At 37.6% G+C, this 13,412-nt stretch overlaps 1 protein-coding gene across 1 annotated transcript in view; it reads left to right on the top strand.

The window, feature by feature from the left end:
• The window catches only part of LOC131195187 (calcium-activated chloride channel regulator 1-like), a 28,398-nt gene that overhangs the window by 7,285 nt on the left and 7,701 nt on the right, over positions 1-13,412 (top strand). Inside the window, exons 4-10 of the mRNA XM_058176899.1 lie at positions 348-456; positions 2,302-2,470; positions 2,551-2,772; positions 3,804-4,028; positions 7,520-7,697; positions 9,877-9,983; positions 11,983-12,213. Of these exons, the coding sequence (XP_058032882.1) occupies positions 348-456; positions 2,302-2,470; positions 2,551-2,772; positions 3,804-4,028; positions 7,520-7,697; positions 9,877-9,983; positions 11,983-12,213 (1,241 nt within the window). The remainder of the gene's footprint in view (positions 1-347; positions 457-2,301; positions 2,471-2,550; positions 2,773-3,803; positions 4,029-7,519; positions 7,698-9,876; positions 9,984-11,982; positions 12,214-13,412) is intronic.

Genomic DNA, 13,412 nt, shown 5'->3' with positions numbered 1-13,412 from the left:
AACTCTGGTTTAGTAATAGGATAGAAAAGGCACTTTAAATTTTGTGCAGCAAGTCATCTATGCCAGGGGTCTCCAACCTTGGTCCCTTTAAGACTTGTGGACTTCAACTCCCAGAGTCCCTCAGCCAGCTTTGACTCTTAATGAATTTGGGGCTGCACATAGACTTAAGTGCAGCTTCCCTTCCAAACACTTTCTTAGTGGGATCACCATTAAATTCCCCCGAATAATGACATTTCCACAGTTCCAACAGCATTTAAAGACACACACACATAATACCAACTTTTTACTGACTATTGTAAACTTAAATTATTGTGTTACAATTCAGTTGTTTGACTTTTTTCTTACAGGTAGAGTCTTTGTCCATGAGTGGGCTCATCTCAGATGGGGTGTCTTTGATGAATATAATTATGATGCTCCTTTTTATGTTACTAAGGAAAAGGAAGTTGAAGCAACAAGGTATCTTCCTAGTAAGGCTACAGTGACTAGACTGTAGTACTTCATCAATTTTCTGTTTACTTGCCTCTTGATTAAGGATCTAATTATTATTCAAATAATAATTATTGTCACTCTCTTGGTTTGCTAATTGTATATTCAATTCAATTATCAAGCTATTAAGACAATGGGATCTTTTTCCATATCATGGGAAGTTTTGTTTATAATTAATTCAAAAAAACTTATTTCAAAATTATCTGGGTTCTTAGTCCATTTGTTTTGCTGTTTATCCAAAAACACTTTTTTTTTACTTCTTAAACTTATAGTTTAAAGATTTTCTGTCATTAAGGATTGAAGGAAATTTACCAAGTGGATCCTAAGGTTCCTAATAGCTGAAATGCAGTTAACAAGTAATTTCCAAAAGTGATTAGAAAAGGAAGGATGCAAACTTAATGTCCTTTCAAAGGTGTCCACTGTAATAATAATAATAATAATAATATTTTAATTTGTATACCGCCCTTCTCCCGAAGGACTCAGGGCGGTGAACTGTGATTTGAGCAAATGGCTAACCTATCTTTTTTTTTTTTTTTTTGGTCACACAATATATATAGGCATAAGCATGAAATAACTATACAACATATAAGCATATATATAAGCATAAGTATGAATAACTATACTAATTGGATATAATGAAAGGAAACAATAGGACAGGAACGGTAGGCATGCTTGTGCACGTCCCTTACAGACCTCTTACAGACCTCCCCTTACAGACCTCTTGCACGCCCCTTACAGACCTCTTAGGAATGGAGTGAGGTCAATAGTAGACAGTTTTTGGTTGAAGCTTTTGGGATTTGGGGAAGAGACCACAGAGTCAGGTAGTGTATTCCAAGTATTAACAACTCTGTTACTGAAGTCATATTTTCTGCAATCAAGATTGGAGTGGTTAACATTAAGCTTAAATCTATTGTGTGCTTGTGTATTGTTGCAAATGAAGCTGAAGTAGTCTTCGACAGGAAGGACATTGTAGCAGATGATTCTATGAGTTAAACTCAGGTCATGTCGAAGGCGGCAGAGTTCTACATTTTCTAAACCCAGGATTTCAAGTCTGGTGGCATAAGGTGTTTTGTTGTATTCAGAGGAGTGGAGAACTCTTCTTGTAAAATATTTCTGGACATGTTCAATTGTATTGATGTCAGAAATGTGGCATGGGTTCCAGACAGTCGAGCTGTATTCAAGAATTGGTCTAGCAAATGTTTTATATGCTCTGGTTAGTAGTGTAGTGTTTTTGGAGAAGAAGCTACGCAAGATTAAGTTTACAACTCTTAAAGCCTTTTTTGTGATGTAGTTGCAATGAAGTTCTCTCAGAACTTCTCCCAGAACTCCTCCAAGGACCCTCATCTTGGGAGGACCAGATGTCTGAAACATTGGTGGGTGATCTCTTGTCTGTAGAAGAATTTTCAAAGAAATGATCTATTCATGGATCTTCATTCCGCCATGGTGGTCAGCTCTGCTTTTCTTGAAGCCATCTTCAGTTTCCCATTTCTTCCCTAGAAGTCTCTAGATGCCCCTTCAATATCAATGTTCAAAACTGTCAATACTCTTTTTCAAAGTTCAAGCTTGCAGAATATAAACATCTACTAATTTGGATGGGAGACCGAGATCACTTGAGCTTTAGGCTAATCTGGGAAGTTGAAAAACATCCTGGAACAAGGCAACAGCAAACCACTTGAGTACTCTTGCAGAGAAAATGAAATGAATGCACCCAAAAGTTATCAGAGGTCAAGCTCAACTTGAAACAAAATTTCTCTTTTTATATTGATGTCATAATTTTTCTATGTAAGTTATGTATATTTTTATTATATCATTTAGATGTTCAGCTAGTGTCACCGGTATTTACATATTTCCAACTGGACCAGGACAACACAGAGACTGCAAATTCCGGCAGGACATTCAGATGTATGAACCAGGATGTCAATTTGTAGCTGATAAATCCCAAAGCACTCCAGTATCTATAATGTATATGCAAAGTCTTCCTTCTGTAAGTATAACTAATGCAAAGCATTTAAGAGTCGATCCAATATTTGTCCTCCTGATGAATTCTTATTTTTATATTTTTAGGTTACTATGTTCTGTAATGAAAGCAATCATAATATTGAAGCACCAAATCTGCAAAACAAATTCTGCAACTATAAGAGTACGTGGGAAGTAATTATGAATTCCATTGACTTCGCCTCTTCGTCTATAATAAATACTCCTCCACCTGACCCCACTTTCACCTTGATGCAAACACATGATAGAGTTATCTGTTTAGTGCTTGATGTCTCTACAAGCATGAGAGATGTAAGTGTAGCATTAGAAAATTCTTTTTTAAAAAAACTTCAAAATGGTTTTTATAGGAATGCTGGGTTAGCTGTTAATTAATTACTGATATTTAACCACTTCTAATGAATATGCACGCCTTTTCATAAACATTAGCATTTATGAAACTGTAGTAAATTATAGTTGCTTAATTGTTATGAAAAAGAGGAAAGTTATCCAAGAGACTAGATATGATCCAAGATGTTATACTGGCCTTAGAAGTAGGGTTTTGTAAGACAGCTGGAGAGAAGGGAAGATGTCCATTCTGTATCCATACATCTGATTTGTCATTTGTCCTGTCCTGAATTGCTACCCTAAAAGCCCCACAGCACACACTTAGTGTCCAGTTGGAAAGGTTTTGTGGTGTGCTGCACGTGATAGCAGTATGGAACATGGAATTTTGCAACATTTTAATGACTGGTCATTTTCCAAGTGAAAGCTCATCTTCACCAACATCGTCCACTGTTTGAAAATCCTCCTCCAACTGGCACATGCAATTCTTTGGGGTTACTCCATCACTGCATTTTCTTGCAGGTCGCAAAAGGGGATCACATGATCATGGGGATGCTGCAAAGGTTATAACTGAAAAACGGTCATAAGTCCCATTTTTCAGTGTCGTCGTAACTTTGAACAGTCACTGAATAAAATGTTGTAAGGACTATCTATACAAAGGCCAAGTCCTGTCCACTTTAAGCCAGGAAAGCAATACTCTAATTTCAGAGTTTCATACTTTCTCATCTAGCTAATCACCAGTTGACCAATTCATTTTAAAATAGAAAAAAACACAGGGGAGCCAGAGAAGGCAGTCTCTCCCAAATAGCATAAACATTTAGTTACAGATTTTGAACAAGCTGTTGGAACTTTGAGATCAGGGTTGGATGAAGGCCAGCTGTTTCTACTTTTAAATGAATTTGGCCAAAAGAAAGGCATTTGAAATGATTGTTCAGGCAGTATTGACAACTGACAACTTTGTCCTTCTTCCTCACCTTCCATCCCTTTTCCTTTCTATGCAGTTTAACCGCATTGCTCGTCTCAAGCAAGCTGCAGAATTATTCCTCCTACAAATTATTGAAATTGGTTCCTGGGTTGGAATTGTAACATTTCATAGCTCTGCCACCATTAATTCTGGCCTGCAACAGATTGTCAGTGACAACATACGACAGAATCTTGTGAATTATTTGCCTACCACAGCTAGTGGAGGGACTAATATTTGTGCTGGAGTGCGGCAAGGATTTCAGGTGAAAGAAAACATACTACCATTATTTTATTTTATTTTTTCCACCTAGACATATATTGTATAGTGAGTTTGTACAGGTGTTTAAAGAGAAAACCGAAGCAATTATATCATCCAATCGTTGTAATTTTTTTTCAGCCTGATATAGTACCAGTATTCACAGGTACTATAGCTTTAATAGATGCCTACTGAAATTATCATATGCACACCAGTGGTGGGTTTCAAGAATTTTTACTACCGGTTCTGTGGGTGTGGCTTGGTGGGTGTGGCATGGCTTGGTGGGTGTGGCTTCACGGACGTGGCAGGGGAAGGATACTGTAAAATCTCCATTCCCAACCCATTCCAGGGGAAGGATACTGTAAAATCTCCATTCCATCCCCAATCCAGGGGAAGGTTACTGCGAAATCCCCATTTCCTCCCGATCAGCTGGGACTCGGGAGGCAGAGAATAGATGGGGGCGGGGCCAGTCAGAGTTTTTACTACAGGTTCTCCGAACTACTCAAAATTCCTGCTACCGGTTCTCCAGAACTGGTCAGAACCTGCTGAAACCCACCTCTGATGCACACAGACACATTTTAAAATGACAAATCTCATTATCACGGTGTTCTTTTATGGAGATCTGATGACATTTTGATTATTTTTTAAAATTTAAATTGCATTTATTAAATTTATTTTGGGGGAGTATCCTGGGCAGCATCCAATGGAATTCATGCCCAAATACGATCCATTATCTCCTATCAGTGTGGAAAATGAAGGGCAAAAGGATGCCATTCTATCCAGTGGGAGCTTCTCTTCCTAATTATTAAAAAAACAATTAGAAAGTAGAATTCCCATATTAATTTTTGAGAGAGAGACTAGCATTGAAATTCTTGTTGACTGGATTAGCCTGCAGGCTAGTTTCTGACACGTGATTCATTTTGAAGCACTTCTTACAGTGAAGTTTCAAAAGCTGAAAATATCAGAACGGTGTTTAATAATAGCTCCTTGTACTCTTTTCATATTTAGTGGTATACTACAAGTAGTTCTCAGCTTATGACCACATTTCTGTTGTAAGTAAGACAATTGTTAAGTATGTCATGCCCAATTGTATGACTTGTTTGCCATAATTTTAAGCAAATCACTTCAGTTAAGTGAATTATGAGGTTGTTAAGTGAATTTGGTTTCCCCAATTGACTTTGTCAGAAGCCAGCTGCGAAGACCTCAAATGGTGATGAGATGACCTTTGGATGCTGCAATTTGTCACAAATATATGCTGGTGGCCAAGTGCCTGAATTTTGATCACTTGACCGTGAGGATGCTATGACGGTTATAAGTGTGAGGACCAATACAAACGGTTTTTTTTTAATGCTGTTGGAACTTCAAACAGTAACTAAAAATGGTTGTAAGTTGAGGGCTACTTGTAGAAAGAACTTTTTCCTATAAAGAGAAGAGGAACATGCCTCCAAATGCAGATGTTATAAACAATATCCCACAAGACAGTCTGTGGTGAAATGGAATGGAAGGTGAAATGTGAAGCCATCTCAACCTTGGAGTTGACAAATTCTTTTCTTTAGCTTGAGTTGGCCTCATTGATCATGACATAAAATGTATGCAGTATGTTCGAATAGCAGCCCCCAACCTTTTCGGCATTTGGACTATTCTGTGGAATGAGGTTTTTCTGCAGACGGGAGGGGGCATGGTTTTATGTGCTGCCTGCATCCTGTGATGGAGCTTCGCTTGTTTGCATGGCCTGGTTTCTGGCATTTCGTGGCCCATTGCTGGTCCAGGGACCAGGGGTTGGGGACCTCATATTAGAAAATACAGGTGTTGTGACCCAGGCCCAAGCAGGTAGTAGGAAACTCAGTCTGTGAAAAAAACAAACTTTATTCGAACAGCTGAGAATTCATTCCCAGCATAGTTCAACTAAATTAAAACAAATTCCTCCCAACACAAATTCTTCAGTCCTATCGCAAACCTTGGTCCAAATAGGCAAACTGCCAAAGGCCTTTCTTGGCAAACCTTCAGAAGTCACAAAAATAAATGCAAGACGTAAACGAAGCAGAAGACCAAGCTACCAACGTTGTTTTCCGGCAAAGCCCAAATGGTGTTGCTGGTCTGTTTTAAGCCTTATGGGAGGGGCCAATCATCTCTTGGCCTTCCCGAGTTGTCCTTTTTACTTGAGCTGCTCTTGCCTTCTGGCAGCTCTTCTCATGCGTGCAGTAGGAACAGGCTCCTCCTGTTCCTCTGCCTCACTACTATCAGGCTCTGGAGTCCGTACCTCACTCCCCGATGGCCCTGGCCTCACCTCAGCCTCATCGCTGTCCGACTCTGTACAGCTCCGCAGGCTGCTGGCGGATCACAACAATAGGAATGCTTATAATATAGTAGAATTCAGCAAGGGATGTGGTAGGAGTATTTGTAGTTTCAAAATTGTTACCTTTTTTTCAAGTTGTATTTCATATAAATCTAGGATCTTAGTGTCGCTCTGCTTGGATCATATTAATGGAGGTGAGAGTGAAGGGAAGAGAAGACAAAATAAAGAAACAGAATAACATAGTAGAAAATTTTTTCTCCTTAATCTGCTTGGTGATGTTAGGATATGGCAGATTTTTTTTTTCAATGATAGTAGTTTTGCAACAGTGACATCCATGGTGACAGGCTGAAAATGTGCACGCGTCAAACTGAAGAAAATAGCATACAGCATAAAGACCACCCTTTTTCTACATTTGTTGCAAATTAAACACCCACTCAACGGGAAGAAAATTTATAACATTACAACACAATACCACAACACTGCTCTCATTGATGTGACACAAATTATAAGATCTTGTGGATTTTGTTCTTTGGTAGACATTTTATATGATAGTTCTGGCAACTACTGAAATGGAATTGCAGTGATGTACTGCAAAAAAGAAAAATGAAAGATTTACATCTGAATAGAGCTTTGGAATAAATCAAAGCAATATTATACATGTTGTATGGTCTTGGTTCTGAGGCCAATTGAACAGGTAGAGGAAAAACAGTGAAGGATAAAGGATTAATAGCACATTACTCCATCGAGATTTATAATATTATTTCTCCCTTTCTTTTCTTCTGTCTCCCCCCTCTTTCTATTTCTGACTTTATAAGTACACAGGGAGTACCTAGTCTGGTTTTTATTACATAGGAAATGATTCCTAAGGAATGTAGCACTACTTTTTGCGGTAGTGGGTTTCAAATCCCATTGTTACGGTTCGCTCGTGGGTGTGTGGGCGCTCACACGCGTGATGCTACACATGCGCAGACGTCTGGGTGGATGGGCGGAGCCTCCTGCCACCGCTGCTACCGGTTTGCCCGATCCGGGGTGAACTGTTAGCAACCCACCACTGACTTTATGGCAATTGGGGAAATGTGCTGTAATTTTTATTACAAATTATTTATATAATTATTCTATGAATTTTATCCAACTTCTTCATTTTAAAGAGCATTCTGTGAGTTTCATACTGCATTCCCTGTTCTGCTAATATTTTAATACAGGTGATTAAAACAAGAGATGGAAGTACCGAAGGAGGTGAAATTGTACTCTTAACAGATGGAGAAGACTTAAGAATGCAAGCTTGCTTTAATGAAGTTAAAAGTAGTGGATCAATAATTCACACCATTGCTTTGGGGCCAAGTGCTGCAAAAGAGCTAGAAATGCTGTCAACCATGACAGGTAAAATAAGCTATATACTTTGAATGGCTTCCCGTATTACACAATAACAAATGGTGATTCAGAAAATGTGATATTATCCTCATAGTAACTGTATGTCATGTATTCTACCTTCAGGTATTCTAAAATGATATTACAATAATACCCAAAGTACACAGTGTCAATACCCAAACCGTATTAGTTCTGCTTCCTTGTCCCATTCTCATTGCTCTCCCTTGTGTTTTAGATAATTTCTAAAATACTGTATGTTGTCCTGGCTACACGTACAACACAACAGACTTCTCACTTGATTATGAAGAAAGCAGTAAAGAAAGGAATAAAGACCTAGGTCTTTCTAAACATAATCATCTCAAGGTTAAATAAATAATTTATTTGTATAGCACAAGGACAATCAAACTTGTCCAAAAACAGACTTCTGCCTCCCAATTATCAATGCAAAAAATCATCCCAAATATTCTGAGATCACCAAACTTTGCACAAACTCAGTAATCTTACTCTTCAGTCTTGTTGGCAACATCATCTAATTCCTTCTTCTTCATTTAAATGAAAGGAGAGTCTGTACCTCCAGAGAAGAAATGGTAAATTGACAAAAACTGCAGTAGGACGAAGAGCCAGATAGTAAACCAGTTCTTCATAATTTCTCTCCAGACAAGGAGAGGACTTGAGATCAGCCACAAGTGCTCCAGACAATTGTTCCATGCAATGAGACCGCAAAACTGTAGATTTAGAGCTCTGGGAGACAAGGGAATAGTCATCTTACTCAAACCATGATTGGTACCTTCTAAAGGACACTCAGTTCACATACTTTCTTTTTGGAAATTGCTTGTTGACTGCTTTTCCGCTATTGGGAACCTTTGGATTGATAGGTTTTATAACCCTGTGTGAGTTTCCTTCAATCCTCAGTGAAAGAAGATTTAATTACAATTTTAAGAGTTTATTTTTTTTTCTTTTGAAATAAACAGTAAAAGTTACAAATAGACTAAGAGTCCATATAACTTTGAAGTAAGATTTTGAAGTTAGTGACAAGAATACTACCATGGGGAAATGCTTTTGTTTTGAATTCTATTTGGGGGAAAAAAACATGATGGTTTGAACCATGAGACTTTGAAGGTTGGATAGTAGAGGGAACCATTATTACACTCAAAAGAGAAGAAAATATGACTTATTAATTGAGAAGGATTTTTTGTAACATTGGACATATTGAAGAATATTTTTGTTTGCCTCTATGTATAAACTCTGTTTCAAAGATATTATGAAAGAGGAACAAGTTTTAACTGACAAGCTTGAGACTGAACTGAAAAGGGATTAAAAATGACAGGCTTCAAGAATGATATGGAAAAAGATATTCCACTGGACACAAAAGAAACCAGTTGATATCTTAATAATTAAAAGGGACAAATAACAAACCAAGAGAATGACCTGGATAATTTTCCTATATGGGATTTACAAAAGAGGCTTATTAAAGCCTTGAACAATTTTGTAAGAAGGGATAAAAAAAAAAAAAAGAAATCAAGCACTAGAACATGATTTGAAGATCAAGATATATAAATTTTTTTGTCATTGTATGGATATACAAAGTATACCCATACAACGAAATTCACATAACACCCAGAGATCAAGCCCAACACACATGTTAAAATTAAAAGGAAGGAATATAAAGTTGGTTTATTTGAACAAAGTTAAAAGAGATATGTTTTTATCTCTAGTAACTCCCTAATGGACTTTTCTGATCAGGACTGAATGACATATCTTTAAGGATTTGTTTATAAATAAAAGATTGGATAGGGGAAGAAGAGAACATTTGTTGCATTTTAAGAGGTGGCAATAACTTATTAAAATTGTTAATACTTTTGTTGAAGGTGGAAGTCATTTCTTCATATATATTTCCTTTTTATTTATTATATTCTTATTTTTTGCTTTCTATTTTTTCATTTTTGCACTTTCTATTTTTTTGTTTTCATTCTTTTCTTTTTTTAGTTTGTGTTAGTTTTTATCTTTTTAATTGTAACTGTTAATAAATTACTTTTTTAAAAACAAAAATGGATGGTCTGCAAATGATATTTGGATCGTTGCTGGTCCTGCATTGCTGATCTGTAATGTAAATATTGATCCAGCATTAGGCACAGTGCAAATATTTTAATGAATCTCATAGATCATTTCAATTATCTCAATCTTAATTTAGGGGGATTAAAATTTGCTGCCTTTGATAGTTTGGATCCCAATGGCCTCATAGATGTTTTCAGTGGAATTTCAGCAGGAAGTGGAAATATTTATCAACAGTCAATTCAGGTATTTGAAAGCTATGTATTTATTTTTTAAATGCATATATTACCTGACTCTCAACAACACTGGATGATCAGTAACTAGTAGGGTTATACTTTCTCAAATTGATTTGGTCCTTCCTTTGACCATTCCTTTTGAATGGGTTGCAAATAGAAGCTATTTCTATCAATCTGTTGATGGCTAATTTGTCAAATGTGCCATGTTTCTAGCAATTCTCTTGCATACTTAGACTTGGCTTGATCTAAAATATTTACACATTCCCAGTTGAAACTGTGATTGAACTTCTCTGTGTCTGGTGAAATTAAAGACATTTTATCATGTCTTCTTACTGCCAATTAATATTCATGGATGCATTCTGCCAATCTTCTGCCTGTTTGTTCTTCATAGTGATTTTCATAGTCTTTATATTGTATGTTGTAAAAAACTCCTGTTTTTCATGTTTTGCTTCTGATCGTTGGATTTGTTTAGGATGCTTTGGGGTTATTTTGTTACTTTTTAGGCTAAAAAAACCCAATGATATTTCGTATTTTCTTGGAAATGTTAATACATTTCTTATATTTCCCAGTATATTACAACATTTATTTAGAAAGTTGTTTTAATGTTCTCATAACTCATTGTCTACCTTACTGCCACAGTTGTCACTATTATTGCTTGATTATCACTGCTTGCATTACCGTTAATTTTGCATTGCCCTTTTTATTATTCTTGATCATCTGATTAAACATATACTGTATTTTTCGGAGTATAAAACGCTCCGGACTATAAGATGCACCTACCTTTTGTGGGGAGGGGGGAAAAAATCTGCCTCTGCCTCCCAACAATTTGCCTCCTTGCAGCAAACAGCAAACAGCCTGTTTTAGTTTCATTTTCATTTTCAGCACAGCCTGATTAGCGCAAGAAAAAAAATCTGCCTCTCAGCAATTTGCCTCCTTGCAGCAAAGAGTAGAGGCCCGCATGGCTATAGGCAATCCCAGCAGCATGAAACAGCTGAGGGTCGGGAGGCCGACAATCAACTGCTTGTGCTAATCAGGCTGTGCTGAAGCTGAAATGAGATGTTTGCTGTTTGCTGCAAGGAGGTAAATTGCTGGGAGGCAGAGGCCAAAGGGTGGGGGCCGGTGGATGGGCGGGCTACATTCGGTATATAATACGCACCCAAATTTTCACCCTGTTTTGGGGGGGGGGGAAGTGTGTCTTATACTCCGAAAAATATGGTAGGTTTATATATGCTTAGCTGCAGCATGCTGATCACTGTATCTATGTGAATGTAGGTATTTGTAGACCGTTGTATGTCAGTTGTTTCTATAGGTAGTCCTCTACTTATGATCACAACTGAGCCCAAAATTTATGTCGCTAAGTAAGACAGTTGTAAACTGAATTTTGTCTCATTTCACGACCTTTCTTGCCATAGTTGTTATGACTCACTGCAGTTTAAATTAGTAACATGCTTGTTAAGTAAGTCTTGCTTCCCCATTAACTTTATTTGTCAGAAGGTCACAAAAACTAATCCTATCACCCCGGGACACTGCAGCCGTCATAAATATGAACTTGTTGCAAGCATCTGAATTTTGATCACATCACCATGGGATTCTGCAACAGTTATAAGAATGAAAAATGGTCATGAGTCACTTTTTTCAATGCTGTTGTAACTTCAAACAGTTACTAAATCAAGTATTGTAAGTAGAGGACTATCTGTAGACCATTATTATCATAATAAAAATATTTAATTACCTATAAAAATTACAAAGATAGATTATAGAAATCTGGATAGATAGATAAGATTTGTTGTAATATCTGGGAGAGATAGTGCTATGTCAAGTGGCTGTTGCGCTAGAAATACACAACAATATCAGCATTCATTTTTTAACCTTATATAGCTTTGTACTCCACGTTCTTAACTATGAAGTTTACCTTAAATGAGATACTCCCAAAGTAATTAAAAACATTTGATTACACAATCACAGTATTTTCTTGCTGTATTATAATTTTCTCTTCTTTTTATTTATAGCTTGAAAGTAAAAGTCAGACAGTTGATGCCAACGGTATTCTTAATGGTATTGTATCCATCGATCACACTGTAGGAAATGACACTTTTTTTGTAATTACATGGAGTGAAGCCTATTCTAAACCTGAAATTCTTCTGACGGATCCAAAAGGGAAAACATATCATCCTAATGATTTTGTAGTTGACAACACCAATGTCAAAACTGCTCGACTTAAGATTGATGGGACTGCCGAGGTAAAATATCTCATCTTTCTCTCAACTAAGGAAGTTGTATTATCATTGAAGTTATAATTTTAACATTCTTTTTAGCCCATAGACGAACAGGTCTACTTCAGAGGTGCAAGTGGTATACTAATAAAGTTTGGAATACCTTAAGCTAAATTACTACAATTACTTTATCTGCTGAAGTTCCTACAAGATGGGTAGATGAGACACAGAAATAACCAAGTCTCTAAAAGGAATGGCCTGATGTTTCAATTTTTTTCTTTGGTGCAACAGTTAGCTGGTGCCATTAATTTGCCCACTCATTCCATTTTGGCAGGTGGGAGAAGTCATACCTGACTAGCAACATATTTCCACTGTAGCATAAAACTGAAATCGTATTTAACTATGTTCATTGAAATTTTGGGATAATGCAATTGCAGTACATGGAAGACATTGGATTGGTGAAGATTTTCTTAAAGAGAGTTATCCTGTGGGCACTCTTGTGTAGCCCCATGATGGCATTTCATTAAGCATAGTGTTCTGACAAAAGCCTGCTCTCCTAGGGACATTCTTCAAATGATACATTGATATTAACGATATTGTTAATTGCAAACAGTTGCACCATAATTAAATCTTTCACACATACATTTTTCCACGTGAGACACAATCATGAAATTGTGGGACCTTAGTTTATACAGTATAAGAGCCAATATGTGTACACGGTGGTGGGCTCCAAATTTTTTAACAACCGGTTCTCTGCCCTAATGACTGGGTGGGTGGGTGTGGGCAGGCGGGCGTGCATGGCTGGGGTCATGTGACTGAATGGGCGTGGCCAACTCTGTGTCACTTGTGTGGATGGTACCTGTATGAGACAGGCAGGGTTGGGGAGGGTTGGGGAGGGAATCCAGGGGTCTCTGGTGAGGAGGGCAGGAGGAAAGAAAGATCTAAACTCTGTGTGTGTGTGAGAGAGAGAGAGACAGAGAGACAGAGAGAGAGATAGACTGCATCAAGCTAGACTGGGAAAGGTGGCTGCGAGAGGAAGAGAAGCTGGATAAACTGGATCCAGACACTTCCTGAGTGCCCTCATCCCACAATCAGCAACCTTGTACTCTCCCCTCTCTAGCCCCCTTCTTTGCATGGGATCGCCCAGCAGCAGATATGGAGAGGGAGAAGTGGGCAGTAGTGGCTGCTAGCATTAAGGGGGCTAGCAGAGAGGGGAAGAGTGTGAG

The sequence above is a fragment of the Ahaetulla prasina genome, chromosome 3 (assembly GCF_028640845.1).
Source record: "Ahaetulla prasina isolate Xishuangbanna chromosome 3, ASM2864084v1, whole genome shotgun sequence".
Classification (NCBI taxonomy): Eukaryota; Metazoa; Chordata; class Lepidosauria; order Squamata; family Colubridae; genus Ahaetulla; species Ahaetulla prasina.
The sequence above is the reverse complement of the archived record's forward strand: the minus strand, read 5'-3'. Positions and strand labels throughout refer to the sequence as shown.